This window comes from Strix aluco, chromosome 6, assembly GCF_031877795.1.
Source record: "Strix aluco isolate bStrAlu1 chromosome 6, bStrAlu1.hap1, whole genome shotgun sequence".
Lineage (NCBI taxonomy): Eukaryota > Metazoa > Chordata > Aves > Strigiformes > Strigidae > Strix > Strix aluco.
The window spans coordinates 9,105,347-9,133,042 of NC_133936.1; the positions used below are offsets into that span (position 1 = coordinate 9,105,347).

The window sequence follows — 27,696 nt, forward strand, 5'->3', positions numbered from 1 at the left end:
GCTTTGCGGGGCGGCTGTGGGGGACGGCGACGCCTCGCAGCGGGGCCCGGCCTGTACCTCCCCCACAGCCGCGCTCCGGCAGCCACCTGTGGGCTCCTGGCGGGCGGGGAACGGAGGGGGCCAGGGCGAGCCGGGTGCCCGCGGCCGGCAGCCGCCCCCCGGGGCGCGGAGGAGGAGGGCTGGGTTGGGCGAGCCGCCCCGGCGGGCAGCGGGAGCCCGCCGCAGCGCCCTGCCAGCCGGCCGCCGAGCTGGCGGCTCGAACCGCGCTCCCGGCGGCGTGCGGGGGGCAGGAGCGGGGCGGCTTCGCCCTCGCTGAACTTTCCCCCGTCTTCGAAGCGCGCCCGGCGAGGCAAGGTGCGGGGCGGCTGGCGGGGATCCCCGCCCCGCTCCGCCGGCATCACATGGTGCTGGAGGAGGGAGCGGGGAGCCGCCCCCCAGCTCTCGCTTCTCGTACAGTTTCTTCCAGTCTCAGCGCTCAACTCCGGCGAGGCTGGAGCGCGGCGCGGGGCTGGGCAGGGCGGGAGCCGGGCGGGCTCCGCCACCTGCTCCCGGGGTGCCTCTCCGCAGCGGAGGCGGCGGGGAAGAGGCACAAGTGCGCGGCGCCTCCGCTGCCTCTCCCCTTCTGATGCCCCTTCGCGACTGCTCGCCAGCCCGGCGGCCGCGGCGCCGGGAGGATGCGGCTCTTCCTCCTCGCTGCAACTTTCTGGGGATTGTGCCTGACTCCAGGTAAGGGGCTCCGCGCCGCTGCCCCGGAGGCGCCTCCGGCGAGCCCGGGCTGCCCGGCGCTGCCCGCAGCGGCCGCGGGGAGGCTTCAACCCCTCGCAGCCCCCTCGACGGAGCTGGCGCCGGGGCGCTCGGCGGCAACGGGGCAGCGGAGCCCGCCGCCCTGCCCGTAGAGCTTCCCCGCCGCCGGCGAGGGGCGCAGCCCGGCCCGGTGTCCCCGGCGGCGGCCACCCGCGGGGCGAGGCCGGGCGAGGAGCGGCTCCGCACGCAGCCCCCGGCACCGGACTCGGCGGATGCCGCCTGCTGACCGCCGCGCCGCGCACAGCTCCGCGGGGCGGGGGGCCGCCGCTCAGCCCCTGCGGAGAGCCGGCTCGGTCCCGGCGCAGGGGAGACGGGGGCTGGGGGTCCGCGCTGCGGGACGAGGCGCTCGCTGCTCCCCGACGGGGTCCGGCAGCCACCGCGCTGCGGCGCGGGGCCCGGCGGAGGGCCGGGAGGAGCCGCTTCTGGCGAGCCGCGCGGAGCGCCTGGTTTGCATGATAAAGGAGGGAGGTGAGAGATGCTCCGCAGCTCTAATTGTGCATGGCAAAATAGTAATTAAATAATTTGTAATTAATTAGTAGCTAAGTAAACCCGTCGGCACAGATAAGAGCCGAAGCGTATCTATTAGCCGGGTTGCTCCCTGCGGAGCGCGGATAGTTTTTCGCCCGCTGCGCTGGGGGCAGCCCCGGGGCCGGGCGGGCGAGGGGCGGCGGTGGCGGGGCCGCGGTGGCGGGGCCGGTGCCGGTGGTGGGGTCGGTGCGGTGCCGCCTGCTGGCAGCAGCGTACCCAGCGCCGCGCCGGGGAGGCGGGCGGGAGCGTTGGTGCCGCCGTCTGCCCGCCACGGAGTCCCCGCGGAAGGGAGCCCGCGTCCTCAGCAGGGGCTGAGCACCTGAGGCGTCGCCTCGGCTGAGTGGGCGACACGTTTATTTTACGTTATTTTTGTCAACGACGTACTTTTGCTGAGCTGTAGAGTAGTTGGGAACAGCAGAATGCGAGGAGGGAAGGATAGGGAGATTTCTGGCACGTGTTGATTGTTTGGGTTTCTTTTTAAATATTGTTATTATTCTGAGCAAAATTCTATCTGTTCCAGGTTTGGGTTTGCAAATACAGTGCTACCAGTGTGAGGAGTTCCAGCTAAATAACGACTGCTCTGCTCCAGAGTTCATCGTGAATTGTACAGTGAATGTTCAAGATATGTGTCAGAAAGAAGTAATGGAAAAAAGTTTTGGTAAGAATTTATTAATTATTCTTTTGTTTATTTGTGTTGGATAGCATTTGTTGCTTTTGGCTCCACCCATTCGCAGTCTCCAGCTACAGATTAATCTGGCATTCCAACCTAAAGGGATGAGATTCAATTTCTTACACTTCTGAGTGACTTTGCAACTCAATAAAGTTAATCATTTCCCTTTAAAACTTGTGAAAACTGAGGGATGCAAGTGAAATGTTGATAAAGCTGTTAATACACAGTCTTATGGGTCTCAGATTTAGTTTCCCAGCATTGGGAAATTAATAACAACAAGTTAGTTTAATCTTATTACAGTTAATTACATGGGCTTTTTCCCCAAGAGATGGAAGAGCATTAAATTAGTAACTCCCTCCTTTCTTTTATTTACTCTAGCAATTCATATACTCTGAAGGTTCATCTTGAGGGAAGGAAAGTGTATTCATCTTTGCTTTCATCCATAAAAGAAAACGTTAAGCAAGAGGGAGAGGGATAAAAAGAACATTTGGGAGAGTCTGGAGGGGGGAGAGAAGGGCACGAATGGATATATTTGCCATACTCATTTTCTAAGTCTAAAGGGACTTTTCCCTTACTGTAATTAATATTAAGTTAGTATATTTTGAGATAAGTGTGTTGAAGAGGAAACTAGCTGTGATTCTGTGTCTCGCCTCTATTGTCTTTTGAGCTGTGCTATAAATTGTTGGGTTTTTTATTCAGCATTGTTGAGGGCATTTGAGATTTCTTGGTTTTCCGACCACCACATTGCTCGGTAGCCATGAGTAGAAGACTACAGCTTTGTTAGGGACTTCAGGGCTGGGTGGGGTGGCGAGGCAGCGTGTCTGTGGGAGTTGAGTCCGTGCAGCATCCTGCCCTTGCTGCAGGCTGCCGTGAAGGCGCCAGGCTACGACACCAAGCATCGCAAAGGGCCAGCCATCAGGAACTCCCCGCTGTGCCTCACCGCAGAGCTGAGCTCTGTACCAAGCCCTAGGCTGAAGGAGCAGAGGGCACGTTGGGGCTTCAGAACCCTGATTTAAGGGGAAGCTGCTCTCTGGGACTGCCCATCTTGCAACTGAGGGCGGTGCTTCAGAGCATGGAGTTTACAGGTGTGAAGGACTGTTATGCTGTTAATACAAACCAAGGTGTAGTCTGTCCTTTCTCAGTGAGTCCTTCAGTAACAGCAGGATCCCTCTACCTAGCAAATGTGTGCAGCCATCTGTCCTGAATAGTAACATTGGTTCTTTGCGTTAGGAAACTATACATTTTTCAAAGTGCTTGTCAATGGACTAGTTCTGCTTGTGCTGGTAGTTTCAGATCACTACATTAGGAATCGTAGAAAAATACCAAGAATTGTTACCTATCAACAGGAGCTGAACTGCTGGTACTATGTTTCATCCTGGGCAACACCATCCACAGTGACTAGATTTCTGTAAAATATTTAGAAGCTCTCCAGCGTAGAGAAAAAGCTCTGTGCTTAAAGGAAGATTAGTCTCTTTCAAGCTATATGTTATTGGAGTATTTTATTTCAAGTTTACTTGGAACGGGTGGTTGGGATGGGAGATAGTTAGAGCTTGCAAGGTACTTCTAAAGTCCAAGTATCCCTAAATGAGTATTTGAAGGCTTTGCTATCTGCACACCACAGCTGCTATAGTATTTTTAATAGGTTTGAGTTGATGCTGTGGCAATTTGAAGGGCTGTAAGCATGGTATGTAGACATAGACAAAAAAAGTCAGTTCTCATTTAATTCTTAACAATTGTTTGGCATTTGTTGTCGTTTTTTTAAAATATCTTCCCTGGTTCCTTCACTTTTTCATCTCAATTACAACCTCAGACTGTACCAGCCTTCCAGAAACATGTCTGTAATCTTCCCTTCAGGTGAGTGTTAGAAAAGTGTTTTCAGCCAAGTAGCCCCGTCACAGATTAAAGTGCAGGTCCTCCGGGTCAGTGGGCTCGCACATGGGCATACACACCCCCATGGGTCTGGCAAGAGACAGCTGCTTGCGTGCTGCCTGTGCAGGGTGGGACGGTCAGTCACACATCTCCTCCCAGACTACCAGGCAAGACCACACTCACAGGGTGACTGTGGCACACTGAAAATGCAAATTGGAACTGGTTTAATAGATTTTAGACATACACTGATGTGTAACTTGTCTTTACTTCCATGAAGAAATTGTTTGCAATATAGCAAATAAGGAGCTCTTAAAAGAAACTTCTGTGTAGTTGATTTTTTTTGTGTGTGTGTGCAATTTTATATTGTCTCTGAGCAGATCCTTGGATTTTCCCTTTAGGAGGTAACTAGCATGCTGTGCATAGCAGGTACCACTGTTCTATTTTATTTAATTTACTTCTATAAATGCAGTTCTTACTCATTTTAAGCTTAGAGATTGTAAATTTCAGCTAGTGAATAAATTTAAATTTTTAACCTAACTATTTCAAATTGAGTGAAATTTACATTGCAAGCTTAGTTTCTCTGTTATCCTCAGTCAATTCTAGAGAGGATTGGTTGTAAAACAGATGATTCAGTTCATCATCCTTTATTGTTTTTTTCCTAATTGATATTTAAATGTGTGCAATATAAATGCCTTATTCTCCCAAGTTTTATTTAATAATTCATTCTACTTCTACCAGTATATTTCATAACTTGATTCTTTTGGTTGTTGCTTATCACTGGAAGCTGAAATGTTTCAAATATTGATTTTAATTTATAATAGACTTGAGTTAGAATTTTTAACCCAGAATATGAAAGATGTGAATTTGCATTTATTTGACAGCACAATCTCATAATTAGAGTTTTTCCTCCTGACTAGATACAGTCAAAGGAGTATAATTTAATTTTTGTAGACTAACCCATTTTTGTCCTTAATAAAATATAGCTGTGTCAGTAAGCCAAATGTTACAAGTTCTCCCGAACCTTATTTAAAAGTTAAATGCAATATTTTGAGATAAAGTTCATGGTCTGAATCAGTAACCTATTGATGTAGTCACCCTTCCTTTGCAGTATGCATTAATCTGTGTGTTCGTTTGGCTATCTGTGGTGTGCCTACAATGTAGTCCCCAGCATGTAGCCCGTGAGACTTTTCTCTTACATATTTGTTAGTGTGCATTGAGTTGGGGGATGACAGCTCTATGCTTCAGCTTCATTTCTGTATTAAACTTGCTTTAAACAACACAGTGGAGAATGACAACTCTGTGCAGTTTTTTTCATTTAGGTTACTTATGCCTGATTATAGTTAAACAAACCACTCCAGCTGCTATAAAATTAGGGTTAGTGCTTTAAATATCACTGTGTTCTCTCAAAACATTATGTCAATTTCTGGAGAACCAATCTTAGGACGTACTTTTTGGCTTCAGGTGAGAAATAACAGCAGCATAGGCATGTTCCTAACCCACAGCTTAAAAGATGGCTGTTACTGTGACAGCCTCTGATGTGAGTAGCTAAGGATGCAGGTAATAGTCACTAATATTTTGAATTAGATCAGCAGGCATGTTATCTCAGCTGTTTGTAGTATCAGGTAAAAATTTGCTCGGTTGCACAACTTTAAATGAGTTGAGAATTGAGCGGTACGTAAGCGTGTGTCTGGTTAAGTGATTATAGTATAATTCTGCCTCCCCTGTGAACATGCACTTTGCTATGGCAGTTTACATTTCAGTTGCACTTTGGGGATCTGTCAATGCACAGAATTACTGGAGACTTTGTCAAGTAAATGACAAAATATTTTTCTCGCTTGAAGTGGAGTTGTATTTAAAAATTTTGCTAGAAGAAGTTTTATACAGTTATGTTAACATTCTGTTCCAGTGGGAGATACAGGACAAGACAGTATTTTGCCTGCAATGCAAAATCTTACCAACTAGTTTGTTAATTTAATCTTTAAAAAAAATCAGTGCTTTTTTCCTTTAGAGGGAAGAATGGTGAGAATGGGAAGTGACACTGAAGACTATACCAAGCAATTTTTGTCCCACATAAATTAACGTAAAGGATACCTTTCTAGTGCATTCTTCAACTGGACAAGCCGTTGTTTGAAAACTCTGTAAATGAAATGTTTCACAAAGGACCAAAGTTCTTGCTTATAATAATTCCACTTGCAGATACTTTGTGGAAATACTCACAGCAGATTCCCCTCTCCCACTTATCTCTCTCCTTCCAATCTGAACTTTTAACTTAAAAACATCAGTGCTCCTTTGGTTTTAGAATATATGTAGGAACAAAGAAATCCCATAGTATATTGGGATCAGATGAAACGCCTTGGTGATATGTAGATGAGAATATAATTTGTATATGCTTTTATACATAGATCATAGAAAACGTACTGATAATGAAGTTTACCTTTTACTGAAGGCAAGAGATATCTGAGTGTAAAGGCTGATCTAAAACCTCATTAAATGTGAATAGATCAGAAAGGAATGAAGCATGAAGGGTGAGACAATCAGCCCAGAAAGGTAGCCAGGCTAAATTTCTCAGAACTCTCTGTAAGTAAACCTGTCCATGTGTATGTTTTGAACAATATACCTTGTGCTCTAACGTAGTTGTGAGCGTACTTTGACAAACTCTTACTTTTGCAAGGGAAAAAAAAACCCACAGTAGCAAGACTGATATTGTTAAATGTCTCTCTATATAAAACTAAGATTGTTTATGAATTTTCCTTTACAAGTGAATTGGAAAGCAACCTCATTTTTTCTATTAATCTGCAATAAGAAACTTCTGTTATTTGTTTGGTTTACAATGGTCCTTTTAATGTATTTACATAGTATATAATCCTGCAGTGTAATTAAAGCAATTGCTGTAATTGTGTGCTTAACAGTAGTGCGTGGGAACATCATGAACAAGATCATCACCTCACTGTTGAATTACGATTTTATTTATTTATTTAGCTCTTCTCAGTATTGGTTTCCCAGTCATTCATTTTATCAGGCAGAGGAAAAGAGTGTCTAAGTTGTGTCTGAGTTGCCCTACAGTAAATTTTTTACCTGTGATTATTACTTTTTTTTTATCTTATTGTGTTGCTGCCATGATTAAGTTGCTTTGTGTATGGCTCTAAGGATTACAGAAGCACATACATTCTTCTGCTCTCACGTATAGCATCCATTAGTACTAATACTAATTGCATACTTGTATCAAGGGGAAATTATACTCTGGTGTACATTTATTGACAAAATGATTAAAACGGCAAACAAAGTTTAATGTCTTCTGAATCACTGTAGGCATTAAAGTTTTATAGGTAATAGCTGCAACCCCACTGTCCATTTAGAAACAGTAAGAAACATCCACTGAGCTGGCAGTGGATTTTTTTTATTTTTATTTTCTTCTACGGTGTCTTTTTTTTTAGTCAAAGCATATCAACATAAAAGAATTTTTGATTTTTTTTTTAAATCAAAGTAAAGCGTAATATAATAATTCTTTACTGTAATTTTTAAGAAAATGAATAAAATAGAAACTTGGCATGTGACAGTTATTACCTATAACATGGTATCTGGTGCTACCAGGTGCCCAATGAAATCAAGAAATAGTAACAAGAAGTGAAGACAAAGTAACAATGCTGTAACCAACAAGGTCACAGCACTGGTGGATAAGGGAAGAGCAACCTACATCATCTACCTGGACTTGTGCAAAGCATGTGACACAGTTGCACATGACATCCTTGTCTCTAAACTGGGGATAAGGAATTGGCTGGATGGTCGCACTCAAGGAGTTGTGGTTGACACCTTGATGTCCAAGTGGAGAGCAGTGACGAGTGGTGTTCTTCAGGGGTTGGTGTTGAGACCGGCGCTGTTTAACATCTTTGCTGGTGACATGGACAGTGGGATCGAGGCACCCTCAGCAAGTTTGCTGATGACACCGAGCTGTGTGGTGCCGTTGACACGCTGGAGGGAAGGGATGTGCCATCCAGAGGGACCTGGACAGGCTGGAGAGGTGGGACCGTGCAAACCTCATGGAGTTCAACAAGGCCAAGGGCAAGGTCCTGCCCATGGGTCAGAGCAATCCCAAGCACAAATCCAGGCTGGGCGATGAGTAGATTGAGAGCAGCCCTGCGGAGAAGGACTTGGGGGTATTAGTGGATGGAAAACTGACTGTGAGCCAGCAATGTGCACTTGCAGCCCAGAAAGCCAACCGTGTCCTGGGCTGCATCAAGAGAAGTGTGGCCAGCAGGTCGAGGGAGGGGATTCTCCCCCTCTACTCTGCTCTCGTGAGACCCCCCCCTGCAGTGCTGTGTCCAGCTCTGGGGTCCCCAACATCAGAAGGACATGGACCTGCTCGAGCAGGTCCAGAGGAGGCCACGAAGATGCTCAGGGGGCTGGAGCACCTCCCCTGTGAGGACAGGCTGAGAGAGTTGGGGGTGTTCAGCCTGGAGAAGAGAAGGCTCCAGGGAGACCTTAGAGTGGCCTTCCAGTACTTCAAGGGGGCTACAGGAAAGCTGGGGAGGGACTCTTTATCGGGGGTATAGGGATAGGACAAGGGGTAACAGTTTTAAACTGGCAGAGGGTAGATTTAGATTAGATATAAGGAAGAAATTCTTTACCTATGTCATGGTTTAAGCTCAGAGGGCAGCTGAGCTCTCTCACTCACACCCTCCCCCCTCCCCCCCCCCCCCCCCCCCCCCCCCCCCCCCCGGTGGGATGGAGAGGAGAAAATAAAACAAAAGGGATCAAGACAAGGACAGGGAGGGATGACTCACCAATTATGGTCACGGGCAAAAGACAGACTCAGTTTGGGAAGAAAGAACATCAATTTAATTTTGAGACCACCGCTACCACTAATGTATCAATCAAATCAGAGTAGGTCAATGGGAAATACAACCACATTGTAAAACACCTTCCCCCCACCCTTCCATTCTTCCTGTGCTCAGGTTCACTCCCGATTTCTCTCCCTCCTCCTTGCCAGCAGTGCAGGGGGACAGGGAATGGGGGTTGTGGTCAGTTTGTCACCCATTGTCTCTGCGGCTCCTTCCTCCTCAGGGGAGAACTCCTCACACTCTTCTTTTGCTCCAGCATGGGGTCCCTCCCATGGCAGACAGTCCTCCATGCCTTTCTTCAATGTGAGTCCTTCCCATGGGCTGCAGCTCTTCGCAAACTGCTCCAGCGTGGGTCCCTCCCATGGGGTGCAGCCCTTCCAGTGACAAATTGCTCCAGCACGGGTTTCCCACAGAGTCCCGGCCTTCTTTGGGCACAGCCCCCTGCTCCGGCATGGGGTCCCCCATGGGCTGCAGGTGGGCATCTGCTCCTCTGGTGACCCCCATGGGTGCAGGGGCACAGCTGGCCCTCTTACCATGGGCTGTGGGGGGTGTCTCTGCTCTGGTGCACCTCCCTGCCACCTCCTTTCTTCTGCTGACCTTGGTGTTTGCATAGGTATTTCCCTTACCACTCCTCCTCCTCTCAGGTTCCCCTTCTGAAATACGTAATCGCAGAGGCGCAGCCACCATCGCTAGTTGGCTTGGCCTTGGCCAGCAGTGGGTCGATTTGGAGCCGGGACAGCTTCGAGCAACTCCTCACAGGAGCCACCCATGTAGCCCCTCCCCTGCTACCAAAACCCTCCACACACAAACCAACACAACTGTGAGGGTGGTGAGACACTGGCACAGGTTTCCCAGAGAAGCTGTGGCTGCCCCCTCCCTGGAAGGGTTCAAGGCCAGGTTGGACGGGGCTTTGAGCAACCTGGGCTAGTGGAAGGTGTCCCTGCCCATGGCAGGGGGTTCGAACTAGATGATCTTTAAGGTCCTTTCCAACCCAAACCATTCTATGATAATCAATATTGGAAACATGCTGTTCCTTTTTGATAAAAGGAATAAAAGACTTACAATTTATGTTGTTAATTTGTATTTTATGCTGAAAACTTGGAGCTGTGGGTATATTACCATTCAGAAACACTTTCTTAGATGCCAAAGCTGTTTTCTTACTAGTAAATTCTTTGCAGTCTTTGGGTTGCTCAGAAAACTTCCAACCACATATGGGATGAACTGAGCTAAGTGCATCAGTTAAGGAGAAATTACAGACAGTATGTAGTAGATTGCTGTTCTGACTGCCTTTAAATATAGAAAAGCAACAATGGAGTTAACAGTTCAAGCAGTTTATGACTTGAAAGTCATATCAAAGATCCAAGTGCAGAAGTGATGAAGGGCTGTATTATTTTAAGGAATTTGTGGTATCTGGTCCAGTGAATTTCATTTTTCACAGGACATGGACAATAGCTTTTTATGTTATTTTATTTCTCAGACTTCTATGAAAGGTATACAAATGAATTTTGTGATGATACAGTGCCCACAGCCTGGTGTCTCTTAGACCTCCTTTAAGAGTTTCCTATTGCATTTCACACACAAATGAGTCTGTGTTTCCAAAACCTTCTTGGGGCCTGACTCTATCACTTGTCATAGCTCCCACTGACCTTATCAAAACATTGGCAAGCGTGTTCTAATTAATCCAAACTGTTTTCATTCACATTTGTCCTTTGGATATTTTTTTGGAAAACTTGATATAACCTATTTTGCTAAATAACCTTTGAGTCTTTGAATACGGAAAAAATAATATAAAAACCAAGCAAACCCTACTCTGAACTTGAACAAGCTGTAAAACTGTAAGCATGAAAATAGCTAACGATATAAAAGCTGAATGGATTTCAAAGGTACTTGCATGCAAGTGTAAACATGTGAGCCATTCCATTGAAATTGGTAAGGACATTAATTAGGATGCAACAAGACTATTCACATGTAAAATTATTTATGGGACTTATTACAAGGGTATGACATTTTAACATTTGTAAAGGCATAAGGACTGCGGCTTCCCAGTTCATTTCAATGGATAAGGATTGTCAAGAAAAATGCTCATACAGGATTCTGAAAATTAAGTCTAAGTTCACCTCTTGTGCTGGATCAAATATATTTAGATCTTGCTATCCAAGGCCATTTAGATCTTGATACCTTTGTATCAGGAAAGCACAGATGATAGAAGAACTGTGAGCCAGCTTTGTTGGAAAGATTGTATGTTTTAGTGCTTGACTGTAAATCCACATTAGTGAGCAGAGAAATGAATAAGGACAGTAGAAAATTAATAAGGATGGTAGAAAACAAAAGAATTAGCTATGCAGGTGAAAGTTGAGCTTTGACTTCTGGTTTGTAGCCTCCTGTGGCTTTAAAAACTACATTTGATAATACCACTGTTAGCAGCTGTACTTAACTTTCTCAGCCTATGCATTTTTAAGCAGTTTAATGCCTTGCTTCTGCTTTGTGATGCTGCAAGCAGTGACAGACTTATTTGTGTGGTTATTTATGTTATTAACAATGAAGTTTTGAGTCATATTTCCAGTACCAGAATTAGAAGGCATGATTTAGAGATATCATGCTAATCCAAACCCTTGTCCTCTGTTGGTCAACAATTGTCCAGTTTTCTTCTGAGATGGTTTAATTTCTGCAAGATGTCATGTCTTGTTAGGTCAGAAGTTAGGGTCAGAAGGAGGATGAGGAAGCCAGTCTTTCATTGTCAAAAGTCTCCTATTAGTTTCTGCAAAAAAGGGCAACTTTCAAAAAGTGCCTGATGTGTGGAGGAGTTGTGATGATATTGAGTAAGTTTTCATAGAAAATTATGATGAAAATGTGCTAATGCAACCGGGTAGGGTTTGGTGGGGAGGTGTTTTATTTTGGTTGTTTTGGGGGTTTTTTTTACAGAATTGTATACTCTATAGGAGCCTAATGGCATGAACATGCTTTTATCTTGTCTACTGAATGCATTAAAGGAAGGGGTTGGGATGAAATAGCTGCAGTGCTAAAACATAGGATTAAAAATCAGGAAGTGTATGACATAGCTTTGCAATGGATTTCAAGTCACTTGATTTCAGTGCCTCGGTTTTTTCATCTGGAAAACACTGATCATGGTTGCCTACGGTATTTAATTAGCTGTTTATAAGGCAATTAGTACATTTCATGATAAAATTTCTGGCAAGGTGCAAATTATTTAAACCACTCGTGAGCTCCAGAGAGAAAGTTGAGAAGACAAGGATAGGAAGAGTTAGTGTAAAATGAAGCAGAGAGGACATGGTTCGATATGGTTATACTTTACACTGGCTTAAACTGGTTTTTTTAACAGTGCATTTACAATTATAGATGAAAGGATTTGTGTTGAGGAAGCTTAATTCATATTTTAAACAATAAAAAAACATGATCCGACTAAAACAACTGTTTGGGGAAGCACAATGTCAGAAGAATGATTGCTTTTCAACATTCAGTCACCTTCTAAGATATTTAGGACCTTGTTCGATAAAATATTTATAATCACTTTCTCTAGAAAACAGAGCAAATCACCATAGGACCTTTTGCAGTCTGTCACTGTATGATGTATGTGAACAGGTACTAGCTAAGGAATAGACAATTATCATAGCAAAACCACTGAAGCCATAAAAGATGGGCATAAAACCTAATATGGAAACTAAAAAACATAATTTAGAAACTTGTGTGTAGTCTAAACCCAATATTGAACATTACTGATACAGTCAAATCCAGAAATAGTCACATGTATATTTTATGTTCCTCAGAAAGGGATATTAAATGTTTACATGTTGTTCTTGCACTAGTATAAGTTCTCATTTTAGATTTCAGCAGACATCACAAAAGAGCTTTTATAACTCCTACTGGGTACTGAATTTCACTCAAGTGGAGGGTAAGCAAATGACAGTTTAGGGCAAGAAATAAAGGATGAAATACACAATCGAAATCACAAAGCAAGCACAGATAGGCAGACAATAAGCACAAGAAGGAAAACTTGCAGATTCACCAAGACCAGAAAATGGAAAGTTTTAGTGAAATAAGATAATTGGAACTATTCAGGATATTAAAAGAGGGAGTATTAGTTCATAAACATGGTCCTCAGGCTTGTCTTTATGAATAACAACATTAAGAGAACACCCAAAACAAATTGCGTACAAATAATGAAAGCATGCTAACGCTAGAGCTAGGACACCTTCTGGGGGCTTCTCGTGGGTTGTCTGTGCCACAATATGAATTGTCCATTCTTGGCCAGTTTGCTGCCTTCTGCTTGGAGGAGATGGGCAAGATTAAGCACCAAACCTAAAAGAGCTGAGTGGAGAAATTCTGTCAAAGTTATCATAGAATACGAGGTTGGAAGGGACCTCAAGGATCATCCAGTTCAACCTTCCTTGGTAAAAGCACGGCCTAGACAAGGTGGCCCAGCACACTGTCCAGCTGAATCTGAAAAGTGTCCAATGTTGGGGAATCCACCACTTCCCTGGGGAGATTATTCCAGTGGCCAATTGTTCTCATTGTGAAAAATTTCCCTCTTGTGTCCAGTCAGAATCTCCCCAGGAGTAACTTGCACCCATTACCCCTCATCTTTTCCATGTGACTCCCTGTACAAAGGGAGTCTCCATCTTCTTTGTAGCCACCCTTTAAATACTGGAACACGGTGATAAGGTCTCCCTAAGCCTTCTCCTCTCAAGGCTGAACAAACCCAGTTCTCTCAGCCTTTCCTCCCATGGCTGCCCAGTCCCTTGATCATCTTTGTGGCCCTTCTCTGGGCCCTCTCCAGCCCATCCACATCTTTCTTGTATAGCGGGACCAAAACTAAACACAGGATTCCAGGTGTGGCCTGACAAGGGCTGAGTAGAGTGGGACAGTGACTTCTTTATCTCTGCTGGGGATGCCCTTGTTGATGCAGCCCAGCACCCCCGTTGGCTTTCTTTGCCACAGCAGCATCAGCTCATATTGAGCTTGTTGTCCACCAGGACCCCCAGGTCCCTTTCACAGAGCTGCTCCCCAGCCGGGTAGATCCCAGCCTGTGCTGCGTTCCTGGGTTATGTTTTCCCAGGTGCAAGACCTTACACTTGTCCTTGTTGAACTTCATAAGGTTCTTGTTATCCCCCTCTTCCAGCCTATCCTGGTCTTCCTGCAGGGTGCCTCTCCCTTCCGCAGTGTCCACCTCCCCACTCAGTTTGGTATCATCAGCAAACTTCATCAGGGTACACGTGATCCCATCATCCAGGTCAGTTATGAAGATATCAAACAGCACTGGGCCCAATACCAATCCCTGGGGGACCCCACGTGTGACAGGTTGCCAGTTGGAAAAGGAGCTATTTCCCACCACCCTCTGGGTGTGGCCTGTCCACCAGTTCCCCACCCACCACACAGACCCCTCGTCTAGACCGTAACGCATCAGCTTCTCTAGGAGGAAGCTGTGGGGAACTGTATTGAAAGCCTTGGAGAAATCCAAGCAGATGGTGTCCACCGCTCGCCCCATGAGTCAACCAAGCAGGTTACTTTGTGCAGAAGACATCAGGTTTGTCAAGCACGATTTGCCCTCAGTGAATCCATGCTGGCTTTTCCCAGTCACGTGCTTCATGTGACTTGTGGTAGCCCCCAGGAGGTTTCGTTCCATAACTTTCCCAGGGATTGAAGTAAAACTGATGGTCTATAATTTCCTGGATCCTTCTTTAAGCCCTTCTTGTAGATGGGGGTGACATTAGCCTTCTTCCAGTCTTCTGGGATGTCCCTGATCTCCATGACTTCTCAAAGATTATGGCGTGCAGCCTCTCAACAACACCAGCCAGCTTTCTTAACACCCTCGGGTGGATAACGTCAGGGCCCATTGATTTGTAGGGCTCAAGCTCCTGTAATAGTTTGCATACCAACTCGTCCTTCACTGCTGGTGGGTCTGTGTTTGCATCAACCTGGATTTTTGTTCCCCAGGCTGGGGGCCCAACAGTGCTGATAAAGACAAAGGTGAAGAAAGTGTTGAGAATCTCTGCCTTTTCAGCATTGCTGGTGACTGATTCACCTCTCCTGTTTAACAGCGGGCCGGTATTTTCCTTCTGTTTCTGCTTGTTTTTTATGTACCTGAAGAACCCTTTCTTGTAGTTTTTGACATCTCTGGCCAATTTCAATTTGAGCTGAGCTTCTGCTTTTATAACGGCATCTCTGCACGCCCTGGCAATACCCTTGTAGTTCTTAATGGGTACTCGTCTGTTTTTCCATCTCTAGTATGCTTCTCTTTTGGTTTTGAGCAGACTCAGAAGCTCACAGTTAAGCCAGAGGGGCTCTTGCTCCACCTACTTCCCTTACCTTTAAAGGGGATGAACTGGTTTTGTGCTTCCGGGAGAGTGTTTTTCAAAAACTCCCAGCACTTGCTGGCTCCTTTATCCTCCATGGATGCTTCCCACGGAATCCCTCCCAACTGAGCTCTGAGTGAGCTGAAGTTTGCTCTTCTAAAATCTAAAAACCTTTGTCTTTGTACTAACCTTCAGCGTGCTCAGCAGGATCCCAAACTCCACAATATTGTGATCACTGGAGCCAAGGCTATCCCTGAGATATTACAAAGGTGATTGTAACCCCACACCTCAAAGCTTGTCTTGATCTGCCTAATAACTTTCTGAGTTACTTATCTTAAGATACAAAACTTTTCTACATGCCTGAAGCTATGGCTCTGTGTATGCTTCCAACTCCTGGTCCAGTCTTGAAAAGGTGGTTTTGTGACTGCTCAAGAATGCCTCCTTCCTGGGCCCTGGTTGGGCATAGACTGTTTTATGATGTTCTGAAAGATTTGATGCAAGAGGTATACTCAGAATACTGTGTAGAAGATTTTGCTAAAGCAGTAGTTGTGGAATGAGTTGTGGAAGACAAATCTGACTTCATGCATGCCTACGGAACTGGCTATGTACAAAACACTGTAGCAAAAGCTTTCTTTAAAAATTAGGCGTGTCAGTCACAGCCCATGAGATAGAGCGTTTGGCTTGGAAAAGCTAGTGTAGGGCAAAATGACATCATCTACTTGACTGGAATCAAACTTACAGCTAAGAGTTTGTGGTCATGAGGCCACCAACTGTTCTGGGGTGAAGCAGAGGGCTGCGATTTCCTGCTGAGGTGTGCCATTGCAGAAAGCAGTTTCAGAGCAGTTGGGTCATAGAGTGGGAAGGTGACTGTTTTTTTTAGAAATTAGGTCACTGATCTCGGAGGTGATATCCTAGTTGCCTATTTTGGCTTCAGAGACTCTGTGTATTTTGCTGAAGGAGAGTCTTGAGAGTACAGGTGCAAACTAAAGTTACACACTGCGTGGATTATGGTTGCTCTTAAGTTGGAGAGTCATGCTTACACTTGCTCTTTTTTGTCTGTACCTGCTATAACAGAAGAATCAGAGGTGCCTGGTAAGATTCTTTTCAAGCAGTAGGAGAAAAAGCTTGGATCTTCTGGTGCCTTCTGCATACACACAGTGTAAGAAGTAGGTGTGATGTCACCTTTTTTGGTTGTCTTAGTAACAAGTTAAGCTGTTATTCAAGAGAACATGTACTGGGCTCTGCAGACAGGGTAGGTGGAAGAACTCTCACTTTGGGATTTGAATAAATTGTGGCATGAACTGTTTGTTGCTCTCAGGACTGAATGCATCTGCATGTGGCCAAAGCAGTGCTGGGGGGCGGATGCACAGGACTGGACTGCAGCTGAACGGGGGGATGGGGGGGGTGAGCCTGGCAGTTGTGGGCGGCGTGTGTGGGCATGGGATCCAGGTGAGAAAGTCAGTGTTACAAGCAGGAACTATAGAAAAGCCTTGAGATTTACACCATCACTTCACTGCATGGAATAAGGCGGAAATCCTGCAGAAATAGTAGTTTAGGCCTTGACACTGTCTAAAGGTATGATCACACATGGGGAGAGAGAGGTGTAACGAGGGGCAAGTTGCTCAGTCTAGAAGTAAATTTTCAATGACTGATTTAAGCCCAAAGCTTTTTTTATTTAAAAAAAAAAACCAAACAAAGATAAAAATAAGAAAGTAGTTGTAGGTGTATGTGGAGGGAGAGGATGTGGAATACTACTGCATTACCACACAGATAGTCTAGCCTCTTTCTTCTTAAAAGTACTTGTACTGGAACTACATCCTCACCCAACCCCACAAACTTTGAAGCCAAACTGAAGGAAAATCAATCGGTCAGTAGTAGGTACTTCATAGTAAAACATCATTATAGTACCTACACATATGCATAACCCACACTGATGTTGGGGGGCTGCTGAATCCCTGAAAAGGATGAACTATTTAGGTACTCATCCATCAAGAGATTGGGCAGTAAAAATACTAATTGTAGATTAGTAAATAAACTTAACTGAGCACTTGTGTAAACTGTTGAGGGTAGGTAGCTGGGAATGACTCATCCCAGTAAAAGCAGAGTGTAAAATATGTAGTCTCCTTGCCTAGCCAGCAGCTCAGAATAATCTGAGGTAGAAGAAAAGCTCCCAGAAAGGTTTGCAATTATATTTCTAGGTGACGTGTTAATGAATGTATCGAGCTGATTGCTCAAGCAAGAATAGCCGGTAATTAGCAGTTATGTCTGTGGTATGAGCCTTATGAGGCAGATAACCACTTTGAAGACCTGTCTGCAGTTCAGCCTGCTGGTGGCAAATGATTCAGTAAGATCTCAGAAATAGTTTCAGAACTGGCTCAACAGTACAATAAACCACTGCAAGAGAGGAGTCTGAGAGAAAATCTCTAGAGATCATCCAGAAGGGATTCTGCTGTCCTGTCAGAACTCTGGGTGAACTACAGTGCCTGGGGTACATTAACCTGTTTGCTGGAGCAAGGAGAGTAGTGTCCCTGGCATCAAACCATGGACATCAGCTGTACTAATTTATTCCCTACCACAATTAAACTGGAATCACAGTATGATGGGAAGAAGGTTTAAGAGTATTTCTCCTGCCTTTCTTTAATTCACACTATTTGAAGTGTCATTGCTTTTTCACACTCATGGTTAAAAAAAAACCAAAAAAAGTGAAGTCATGGCTGAAGTGTTTTAAAAATGTCACTCCTGTAGTGCTAACATTCTCTCTTTTTTCCATCAATCTTCTATGCCTGTTTTCATTGTATCTTGCTATAAGGATACTGCAGAATTAGAGAAGAAGCACAGCCTTTCTATGCTGATCAAGTTTAGTTCATACCTGGTACTTTGTAAAAAGCACAGTTAATGTATGATAGCAGCTGATTTGCGAGCTCAAAAGAATCTATCAGCAGTTAAAGAAAAAAAAGGTGGATGTGAAGGGCACCTCTTTAGCCAAGTAGCTATTGAAAACCTGATAGAAGTGCTGACTTTGATTATGTAAAGAATCTCGTTACAATTCAGATTACGAGAGCTGGGAATGGGAATAAACAATTATTTGGGAGTGGAATTTCCTATTGTAAGACATACTTACAGAAAAGCCACCGGAGAGGTGTTACAATGGGATTTTACTAGTAGTTAGATTATTCTATTTAGGCATGAACATGGTCTGTCTGTGTGTGAAACTTTTGAGTCGTGAAATTCTGGTCTGTGCAGGAATACTGTGTTTTGACTTCAAAAAGAGCTCGGGATTATTCTGTGGAATTTATCCTGGAGAACAGAGCTGTTGTAAACACAGAGAGTTAAGCTGCAGGACTTTGATTTTTTGCAGGAGATGGCTCCTAGAGTTGCCTGGTGAAACCCATGCCTCAGAGGGCATTATCTAATTGTTCACAGCACCGAACAATTCTAGTCTCCTAGTCTATGGGAAAAGCGCAAAGTATATGATATTTCAGCAACCTAAACTAATAAATCACTTACTAGTTCAAACTGTAAACAGGGCTTTGCAGGAATCCTGTGAAAAGGAAATGGCAGGAAGAGATTGATCTATAAAACAACGGGGATAGGAAATCTGCCAGTGTCAAAAGCTTTTTAGAAGCTTGGTCTTTGAGGGGAAAGGCGAGATTCACTGCTGTTCGTATGGAAGACTGAGGAACGGCTGAGTTTGGTGGGTGGCTGTAGCTGCAGGGAAGGAATATGTGATGCGGAGATGCGGGATGAGAGATGGAGAACAATCACTGTGCCTAGTTCCATTGAATAGAGGATTTCTTTCTCAAGAGGGGAAGGGGAAGAAAAAAAGTTCGTTGTAGCCATGGGAAGGGTCATGTCTGCCTCTGCTCCTGGAGGACTGCAGGAGGAACACAGACAAAGCACCAGGTCTTTGTGGGAAACATCAGCTGAGATTTCAGTATTGTAAGCCAATTGGTGGCAGCACAGTTGAGGCTCCTTGACAGCAGTGGTTTTGCCAACAGAGACAGAGCTCCCTTCTTTTTGCAAACTATAGTAATAAAGATTGTTCCTCTTGATCAGTGTGCCTTTGCTGTTACAGCTAGAACAGCCTGTAGCTCCTCTTCCTTCTTGAGAAAAGGCTCTACCTGCTGTGTTGATTGATTGAAGCTCACTGGAGACAGAGGAAGATTTAACACTGACTCGAGGGCTTCTCCTCATAAGTTTAACTAGATAGATAGCCTTAAAACACGTTTCAGAGTTTAGATTTGCAGAGGGAGAACACAAAACAGGGAAACCCCTTCATTGTTGGGGTGGCAGCAATGTTGTGACAGTATAAAAGAATTGCTTTAATTAAAATTCTCTGAAGACAGGAAATCCTTCTTTCTGAGCATAACCCAAACAAACGGTGTTTTGCTGCCATACAGAGCACTTAGCAGCGCAGCGGCAGTCGCTGCAGAGGCATCTACTGGACTGCGTAGGTGCTGTGGTGCTTATTTCCGAAGTCCCCGGGGACTGAACAAGTATCTGCAGGTACTGTAAATTCAGTACCTACAGGTCATATTCCTGCTTCACTCCCTCCAAAAAAAGTCTCGATCACAGTGTATTTAAAAACATGCTGGGACCATGCTGCAGGATGCAGAGGAACTGTTCTCCAAGGGAATCCTGTTCCCATGCCCTTCAGAAGAAAAAAATCTTTTGAGAATCCCATATTCAAAAGGAATAATAATTTTATTAGCCTTAGAAATATTTACCTCTTTAGGTAACCGCAAGGCAAACCTCCATTACCTATTTATGGGTTATGCATATGTTTTTCCAACACACAATTTCTACTGTATCACTTGCAGGAAAATTTTAGAGTAATGAGAGGTGGAACTGCCACAACCATTTTCCACTGTGACAGGGAAAAATGCAACTATGTATTTTAAAGCCTTTCTAAACCACTTTAAAATAACAGCTATGTGCATCAGAATGTTCTTTTTCTCAGGTAAAAACTATTTGAGACATTATAAATTTAATTAGATTATTAAAATTAGGTTAATTTTAAATTACATTTTAAAAGGGAAGACTCACAACTTGGAAAAGCCTTTTCTGTACAAATAGAAATTTTTGTTGTTGAGGATATTAAGCTTCAAAGACAGCAAGAACTGAGATTACCTGGAAAAGTGCTTCTAGTTTTTCTTTAAAAAAATAAAAGGGGGGGTGGGGGGTGGAATGAAAGTTTTGCTGATTGTTATTCTCCTTTTACTCTTGGTTACTTGTCTCTGTGTGGCAAAGGAACAAGAAGAGGAGAAAAAATGCTCAAAACAAATTAACAGCATAGAAGATTGTAGTTACTTAGACACCTTAAACAACTCAGACATGTTCAGCAACAGGAACCAAAGTCATTTTCAAACTAACTGCCTTTCAGTTACAGCTATTCAAACAGCTTATTCCAAAAGATGAAGAATTCTGGTCATAAAATGCATCATTTGATATACATTATGTAAATCAAGTTTGTAATATTTTTGGTTCCAACCCAAATCAACTAACAGAAAAATCCCAACCAGAGTGACTGTGCTTCTCCTGCAGTGCAGAGCTGTTAGTCCTGTCACAGCTGAGGGGTCTGCCTTGATTCCCAGCATTGCTTTGGAAACCTAAACTGGTTTTGCCACAGTTTTCAAGCGTGAATCGCGTTGTAAAGCAAAACCGTGTTCACAGGAAACTAAGTAACCTTTGCTCTGTGTCACAGGAATCATGTATCGCAAATCCTGCGCCTCTTCGGCAGCGTGTCTGATAGCCTCCGCTGGGTACCAGTCCTTTTGTTCTCCGGGGAAGGTGAACTCTGTTTGTATCAGCTGCTGCAACACTCCGCTCTGCAATGGACCCCGGCCGAAGAAGAGGGGGAATTCTGGCGTGGTGCCGAGGGCACATGTGATAACCACTGTCCTGCTCCCTAAATTGGCTCTGTTGTTTTTGTATTGCTAAACTTCAAGCAAGTTTTTTGCCCTGACACAGTTTGTTCTGTCTCCTCCTTCCTTCAAGACACTGCAATTATTTTCCGTTTGTTTCCAAATCCTTGTCAACAGCGAGGGAAGTTCAGTGGTTGTGGGGAGAGAGGGGCTAATATTTTTGGCAGCTAATGAATTCAGTTAGCAGATTGAATTTCCAGTGTGCACTTCAAAATCCCAGCAGCAGGATACAGAACTCCTGCTCTTTTTGCATAACTGGAAACAAATCCACCTGTGTTATTCCTTTTCAGATGTAGTCAATTCCTCAGTCAGTTTAATTTCCATGGTTTTAAGTTCATTGCTAATCACTAACCTTGCCTTACGAAGTCATGCTTGATGTTCACAACGGCCGTTTTGTGCGTCTGGACTGGGCTCTGAGCTAGTCTCTAGTGGCACTACTTCCAAGTCGGGCTCTGGTGGTTCAAGACCTGGTTTCTGGGGACGGCAGTCGGGCTGGGTCTCATTCTGAAAAGTGCTCAAGAAAACTTTCTTATTGCCCCGTATAGAGGAACTGCGCCTAGAGGAGCTGAAGAGCAGTGGGCGTAGAGACCGGCTGCTCCTCACTCTGGAGCTCAGGTTGGCTCTGAGAAACTTCTCCTTGTTGGCATGTTGGATTGTCAGGCGGCAGCGGAGGACCTGCAGAAACACGCTGCGGAACTGCTGAGAAGAGATGTTGTACAGGAGGGGGTTCACCACCGAGCTGAGGTAGAAGAAGATGTCGGCAATGGGAAGAAGAGTGATGTACGCTCTGAAGTAGGGGACAGTCCAGTCCTGCTTTGGTTTAGCAGCAGCCATGATCCTCCTAACCTGGTTTGGCATCCAGCATATTGCCAGAGTTGCAACAATCAGTCCTGCGAACAGAAAGAGGAAGAAAGAGGTGTGCATACATGGGGGAAAAAAACCATGAAATACTTAGTATCAGTTCTGCACTTACTTGTTAGGAAATAGTACCAATATTTCAATGTTTTGCTTGACAGCTTTTTCTGCCAGTAGCATATTTTGTTTGTTGTTTTTAATAACTGTACAAGGTCATTGCAGCACATGCTCTGACAAAAGACTGCATAGTGCTTGGATAGTGTTTCTTTGTACCTATTGTCATTTATTAGTTCTCAGAGTGTTCTTTCACTGATATTTGTATCTTCAGAAAGAATGCATTTTTATTTTGGTTTGTGTTCTTACATTTCTTATGTCTTTCCCTTTACTTTGAAAAACAAACAAAATAAATAGAACCTATAGCCATATTAGATCAGGCAATACCCAGAAGAGATCAGATTCTTGTTTGTACTTTACAAAAAAGAAAATGTATGCATAATAATATATTTCGTGTTATTTTTGGTAAATTTCCTCTTACAGAAGATATTTTTAAGTAAAATATGTATGATCTTTTTATGGTAATTAAGATATGTTGGGCTTTCTTAAAAATCAAATTCCAGTGGAATTAAATTATGAATGTAAATGAGAAAAACCCAAGCCTAGTCATGAAAGTGTAAGCAGTTTCAGATTATAAATTATGCTTAAAAATGTGGTATCTGACCATTTTGTATTTATATGTAAATATAAATACATGTTGCTGCATCACTAATGGCATTAAAAAGGGGGTGACTTAAGTGTTGGATGTCTGAAAACTCTGCCTCTGTGGACGGGTGTTCACGAGGGTTGCAGCGGTGATGCAGCCCTGAAGAAACGGGTGAAGGGGAGCAGTCCCTGTTCCCGGGCAGGAGCCGGAGCAGGGGAAGGACCCTCGAGTCCTCGTTGGCATCCCACGGCTTCTGGTGCATGTAAGCACTGGAAATCCTGGCATCTTGCATGAAATACCAGGTACACAAAACAATTCCTCTCAATGCTCCCCCCACCAAGCGTTACTTCTGCAACACAATACAGCCACCAGTTCACTGTTCCCACTTTGTTCTTCTCTTTGCAGGAAACGTGCCTTATATGAACACTTTGAGGGAGCAGAAGTTGCAGGCTGGCTTCCCTGCTGCAGAGGCACAAAACAGTAGCGAGCATCCTGATGGTGCAGAGTTTTCCCTCCTAGTAGACTTCTGTTATATTGTTAATCTCCAACGTCTCGCCTCCTTTCTTGACAGAAGCACAGAAGCTTTTTAATTCTTACCCGTCTAGACTAAGAGTGCCCCCATTGAACAGATCACTGTAGGAACACAATTCTGAAATAGTGCACGCTGATTTTTCAAGCCAGGAAAATGATACTTCACTAGTGGGAAGACATGAATGTAGCGGGGACAGGAGGCAGAAAAGAGAAGAAAGATTTTTCATAACTTTGAAACTGCCAGGGCTTAAACAGGGTATGTCCAAGTTCTTTACCACCCCCAAGCAAAGAGAAGGTATGAAATGTCTTTTTTTTTTTTTAATTAATTAATTTTGTTAATGAAAGCTATAATTACTTTAACAAATTTATGATCTCACTGAATGAGCTACCAAATAAAAGTTGTCTTTTTGATCACTCGCTTCTGTAATCACTTAATGTCACAGTAATTTTGGAGGGGGGAGTAGCGTATCTTAAACTTAAAGCACTGAATTAAGAGCCCTGGAAGGCTGTTCTTAGCAGGCAAGCAATAAACGCATTTACCTTTGCCATTTTCTGTTCTTTAACAACCATAACTCTCCTCAGCCACAGTCTCTTTATTCTGATTCCCATTCCTACACAATCCCCTGCCCCTTTGCTTGGCTGCCCTACTCTTCCCCTGCCGCCTTGCCTCGTTTTTCAGTACCTGTTTTGTCTCTGTCAAAAGCTGATCTGAATTTTGTAGTAGCCCTGCAAATTTTCTAGCCTTCAGTGCTTTTTCCTCTGCTGTCAGCATAACAAATACAGGGATAGCGGGCCTGGCACGGACCAGCAGAAAATAAGAAGCCCTGAGCAGTGACTTGTGACAGGTCTTATAAAAAGGGAGCGAAAGGATGCTGCTGCTCCGCTGTGGCTTTTTCTCCTGTGCGACTTAAATGCAAAGCCCACAAACCCAGGTCAGCAGAATTCTTGTCTTTTACCAGACGATTTTTTTTCAAGGGAAAAGAAAATAAGCTCTATAGTGTAATTTTTTTGTTCTTAGTTAGAAACAGGATACTTCATCATGCTGATTAATAGTTTCCTAAATTATGAATGCTGCTGTGAAAAAAACTGAGCAAACAATGTGTGCATTCAGTTTTAATGCTCAAATGCAGTGTTCTGAGATGTCTGAATTTTTGCTTGTATCTGAATTCTTTGCTGTTGACCTTTCTTTTTAGTTCAAACTGCCAAATGCTTAAGATTCCCCCTTATATTCTTCAGACACTTTTGTTCTGGGGAACTGAATATTTCGTTGTGTGTACAGCAAGTGAAAAATGAGCTGCTTGTGCCCTTGCACAGTGCGGTGAGTTAGTCTTTTGGGGGGTGGGAGGAGACGGTTGTAAAACTTTGTTGTTTTCCAGGGATGAGTAATTGTTCATTTTTATACTTGAAAAAAATGCTTGTTGATTCAAAGGGGATGCACCATGTAAATAAACACGCTGACAAATTCACAAGGTTTTTTCCAACCATTCACACCGGAGGTATGAAGTAAACTGAAGTGCATCAGAAGAAAAGCTTTATGTTCAGACCTTAGCATATTAAAATATCTTCACTGAATCACTGCTGTCATCAATTTAAACTTGTACACAGCCTGTAGAAGTTTGTGTTGTACTGTGATGTGCAGAAGGTGCTTAAACAACATCGTATCAATCAGCTTGAATGCAAACCAAACTGCATCTTATACCAGTGCTGATGCATTTTTCCCTTCAGCTTGCTGCCTGCTAGGAATTGGACTCCTTCACATTTCATCTCATATCCAACCTTCCCTTCCACTCATTAAAGTGAAAAAAATTAGTAGCTCTGTTTGTTTGTTTGTTTGTTTTTTTCCATTTTCCTGACTACTGCACTGAAGTGACACACTAGATGAGAGCAGAGATTTATCTTCCATGGAATAACGATGTTTATAAACAAAGTAATGCTGTGGTCCAGTGACCTCCATCACTGGTGCTTGAAATTTCCAACACACGTTTGAATCACTCGCTTTCATCATCAAAAGTGCATTAGACCATGGCAATGGAAGCCAGGAGCCCTTGTGTTATCTAGTTGACTATGTGTAAGTGAATACATCTCAACCTTTAAGTAAGTGTTTCAGCTTACAATTCATTTAACATTGATGTAGATATTTCAAGGTAACACACACAAAAAAAAGACATGAAAAGATCCTTGACTAAAACCATTTTAAAAAGCTAAGCCATAAACCAGCCACAAAATAGTTTACCCAAAATAGGAATTGCCACATTCAACTACTGTTTAAATCTGAAAGAAAACCCCACCCCAAACCTCTTTAGAAATAAAGCATACAAATTTAACAATTTGTTAATTGCTATTGTAACTTCTCAAAAGTGGATCTTACAGTATTAATTCTTAATATGTGAAAAAGAATCATTTATGTAGTAAAATAAACCTAGTGTTTAAGTGCTAATAATATAAATATGCATTGCTGGCACAGAATAGGAGTTTGGCAGTCATCTGTCCCTTAGCAATACTTTTTTATTACTCAGAACATTCCTCTGGGCCATAGGGGACTGAATTAAATTCATTATGAACTTTATTGGGAAGGATTTTAAATACATGCAAATGTCTGGTAGAGTAGGGAGGGCTTCCTTCTCCACCCTTCCAGATTTTGCTAGTTCTATTTAATAGATTTTTGTCTTTTTTTCTGCACCTGAACACTTAAATCTGTCTCCCTTCATAGTCCAACATTTCCCCTCGATCCTGGCCACTGCCAGCCGTCCACAAAACTTGGAATTGTCTATAAAATTATAATTGCTGCTAGGAAATGCCAACAACATGCTTTATTTGGCTGCCATAGCCCATTAACCGAGGCTGTTGCAGTGACCTCACATACGTGCTCCTTTGCCCGTGTCACTTAACCCTGAGCACCCTGGTGTGTCACAGTCTGCAGGACTCGGCTCATCGTAGTTAGCCCAACCAGTGTCACACCTCAAACTTCGCTTTTCTGCAATTTAATTAATGGCACAAAGGCATGTTCTCAACATCTGCTTGTAAACTGACATTTAAATGGCAATTGTCAGTGGAATATAAGCATATGGTTACTGAGTTATGAGTCAAGTGCAGGCAGCAATGCAGTTGGTTCAGAGGGAGACTTTTTTTAGCACTCATTTCACATTTGCATATTTGGCCTGACTATATGCAAAGGTATAATGTGACATTATTGTCCTATGCCTTAGTCACCAAATCTTCCAACCATGAAGCAGAGGTATTGGCTCCCAAAAGAGGAAAACACTGAGACCAGCCCTCATTATTAAGTTTACCATCAAACAGCAGTACTAATCATGAGCAAAGCACTTGGTCCCCATTTGATTCTGCCACCAGTGGCTTTGCAAACACAAGCAAATCGACCTTCTCACTAATCAGGTTCTTGATGGTCATAATATCAGTCACCATTAATTCAGGAGAAGGAAAAAAGCAAAGCCCCCAGTACTAATTAAGAAGGTTACTTTCAGGAGGTGGGGTTTTAGCATGTATTTGTGTTATGTTTATTATTTTAACCAGGACTAAAAAAATCTTGCTTTTCAAATAGGGGACATAAGTCCTTAGTTTATTGTCTTGACAGCTTTTAAGAAAACCGTCAAGCCACGAAACACAGTCTTGGATCACAGAGATGACCTTCCCAACTGCAGATCAATGCAGTGCTGTCTTCCAGCATCTGCAGCTGCTGTGTGCCTCCGCTGCTGCAGTTGTCTGCATGGGCGAAGTCACTTACCATATGCTTATTGTCTACTGACGATTGTCTTTTAAATGTCAGTTTACAAACAGCTGTTACTTTCATTGCTGCGAGCCTGACTTGTAAGTGCGGCAAAGAAACCAGCCGGAATGATACCGAATGGCTGTTGGCTCGGCACCGCTGTCGGCAGCAGGAGCGATGCAGGCTGCGCTTCCTCAGCGGTGTTAAACTGAGGAACACTGGAGCATCTCAAGGAGGGGACTGTCTTCTCTGCTTTCTGGCCTCAGGGATTTCCTACCAGTGCTTCTTCTGGCAGGTGAGAGTTTGGAGACGTTTCTCTGGTCTATCAGCAGCTGGGTAGAATTTCAGATCCAAACTTTCAGCTCTTAACAGTTTCTGGTGAATATCTGGTGTTCAGCCGCTATCCAGCTCCACATGTGACTCAGACCCCTCTCTGACAACAGCAACTAGCTGTTGAGGAGCAGAAGGGTGCGCAGGGTCGGAGAGAGGAACGCACCTTTTACTACTGCTCCCAGCCTGGTTATTACCTACCCCTTCAGCAAGATCCAGAGAGGAGCAGCAGCATTTCTTCAGTGCTTCTGTGGAACCTACAATGCTTCTGTGTAACTGCCAGAGCTGGTATCGCCACATAAATGGGTCCCTATAGCATAAGTCATGTGTTAAAAGGCCTTTGTAGATCCCAAGCAAGTCTTGTGACATTCAGTGCTGTCATGCCTTTTTGTGCAGCCTGCCCTCATCATCTAGCTAGGAAACCTCTGTCATCTTTTCTAAGATCTAGACTCAGGATAAAAGGGCACAGGGACAGATCAGAATTACAATTGTTCAGGCACAGTGAAGTGGCCACACTCTTACCCACACACACTTGCGTCTTGGAACAAACACAGGAGGACCAAATAGGCCACAGTGTTCTCTACAGCATTAGCATGTCCATAAATAAAGTTC

The 27,696-nt window shown here is 43.9% G+C and overlaps 2 protein-coding genes across 3 annotated transcripts in view; one reads left to right on the forward strand and one right to left on the reverse strand.

Moving 5' to 3' along the window:
* The first annotated feature begins 480 nt into the window (after positions 1 to 480).
* LYPD1 (LY6/PLAUR domain containing 1) lies at positions 481 to 23,443 on the forward strand. 2 transcript variants are annotated; one of them, XR_012623752.1, is made up of 4 exons: positions 481 to 726; positions 1,853 to 1,990; positions 20,725 to 22,801; positions 22,905 to 23,443. XR_012623752.1 is itself a non-coding variant. In XM_074828618.1 (3 exons), exons 1-3 carry the CDS (start codon positions 675 to 677, stop codon positions 20,958 to 20,960), a joined length of 426 nt encoding a protein of 141 aa, XP_074684719.1. In that variant the 5' UTR covers positions 481 to 674; the 3' UTR covers positions 20,961 to 23,443. The 2 variants fall into 2 exon arrangements, 1 of the variants encoding a protein (XP_074684719.1); XM_074828618.1 differs by having other exon boundaries at positions 20,725 to 23,443.
* GPR39 (G protein-coupled receptor 39) overlaps positions 21,311 to 27,696 on the reverse strand; it is an 83,284-nt gene continuing 76,898 nt past the window's right edge. Inside the window, exon 2 of the mRNA XM_074829962.1 lies at positions 21,311 to 21,834. Coding sequence (XP_074686063.1) covers positions 21,311 to 21,834 — 524 coding nt within the window. The remainder of the gene's footprint in view (positions 21,835 to 27,696) is intronic.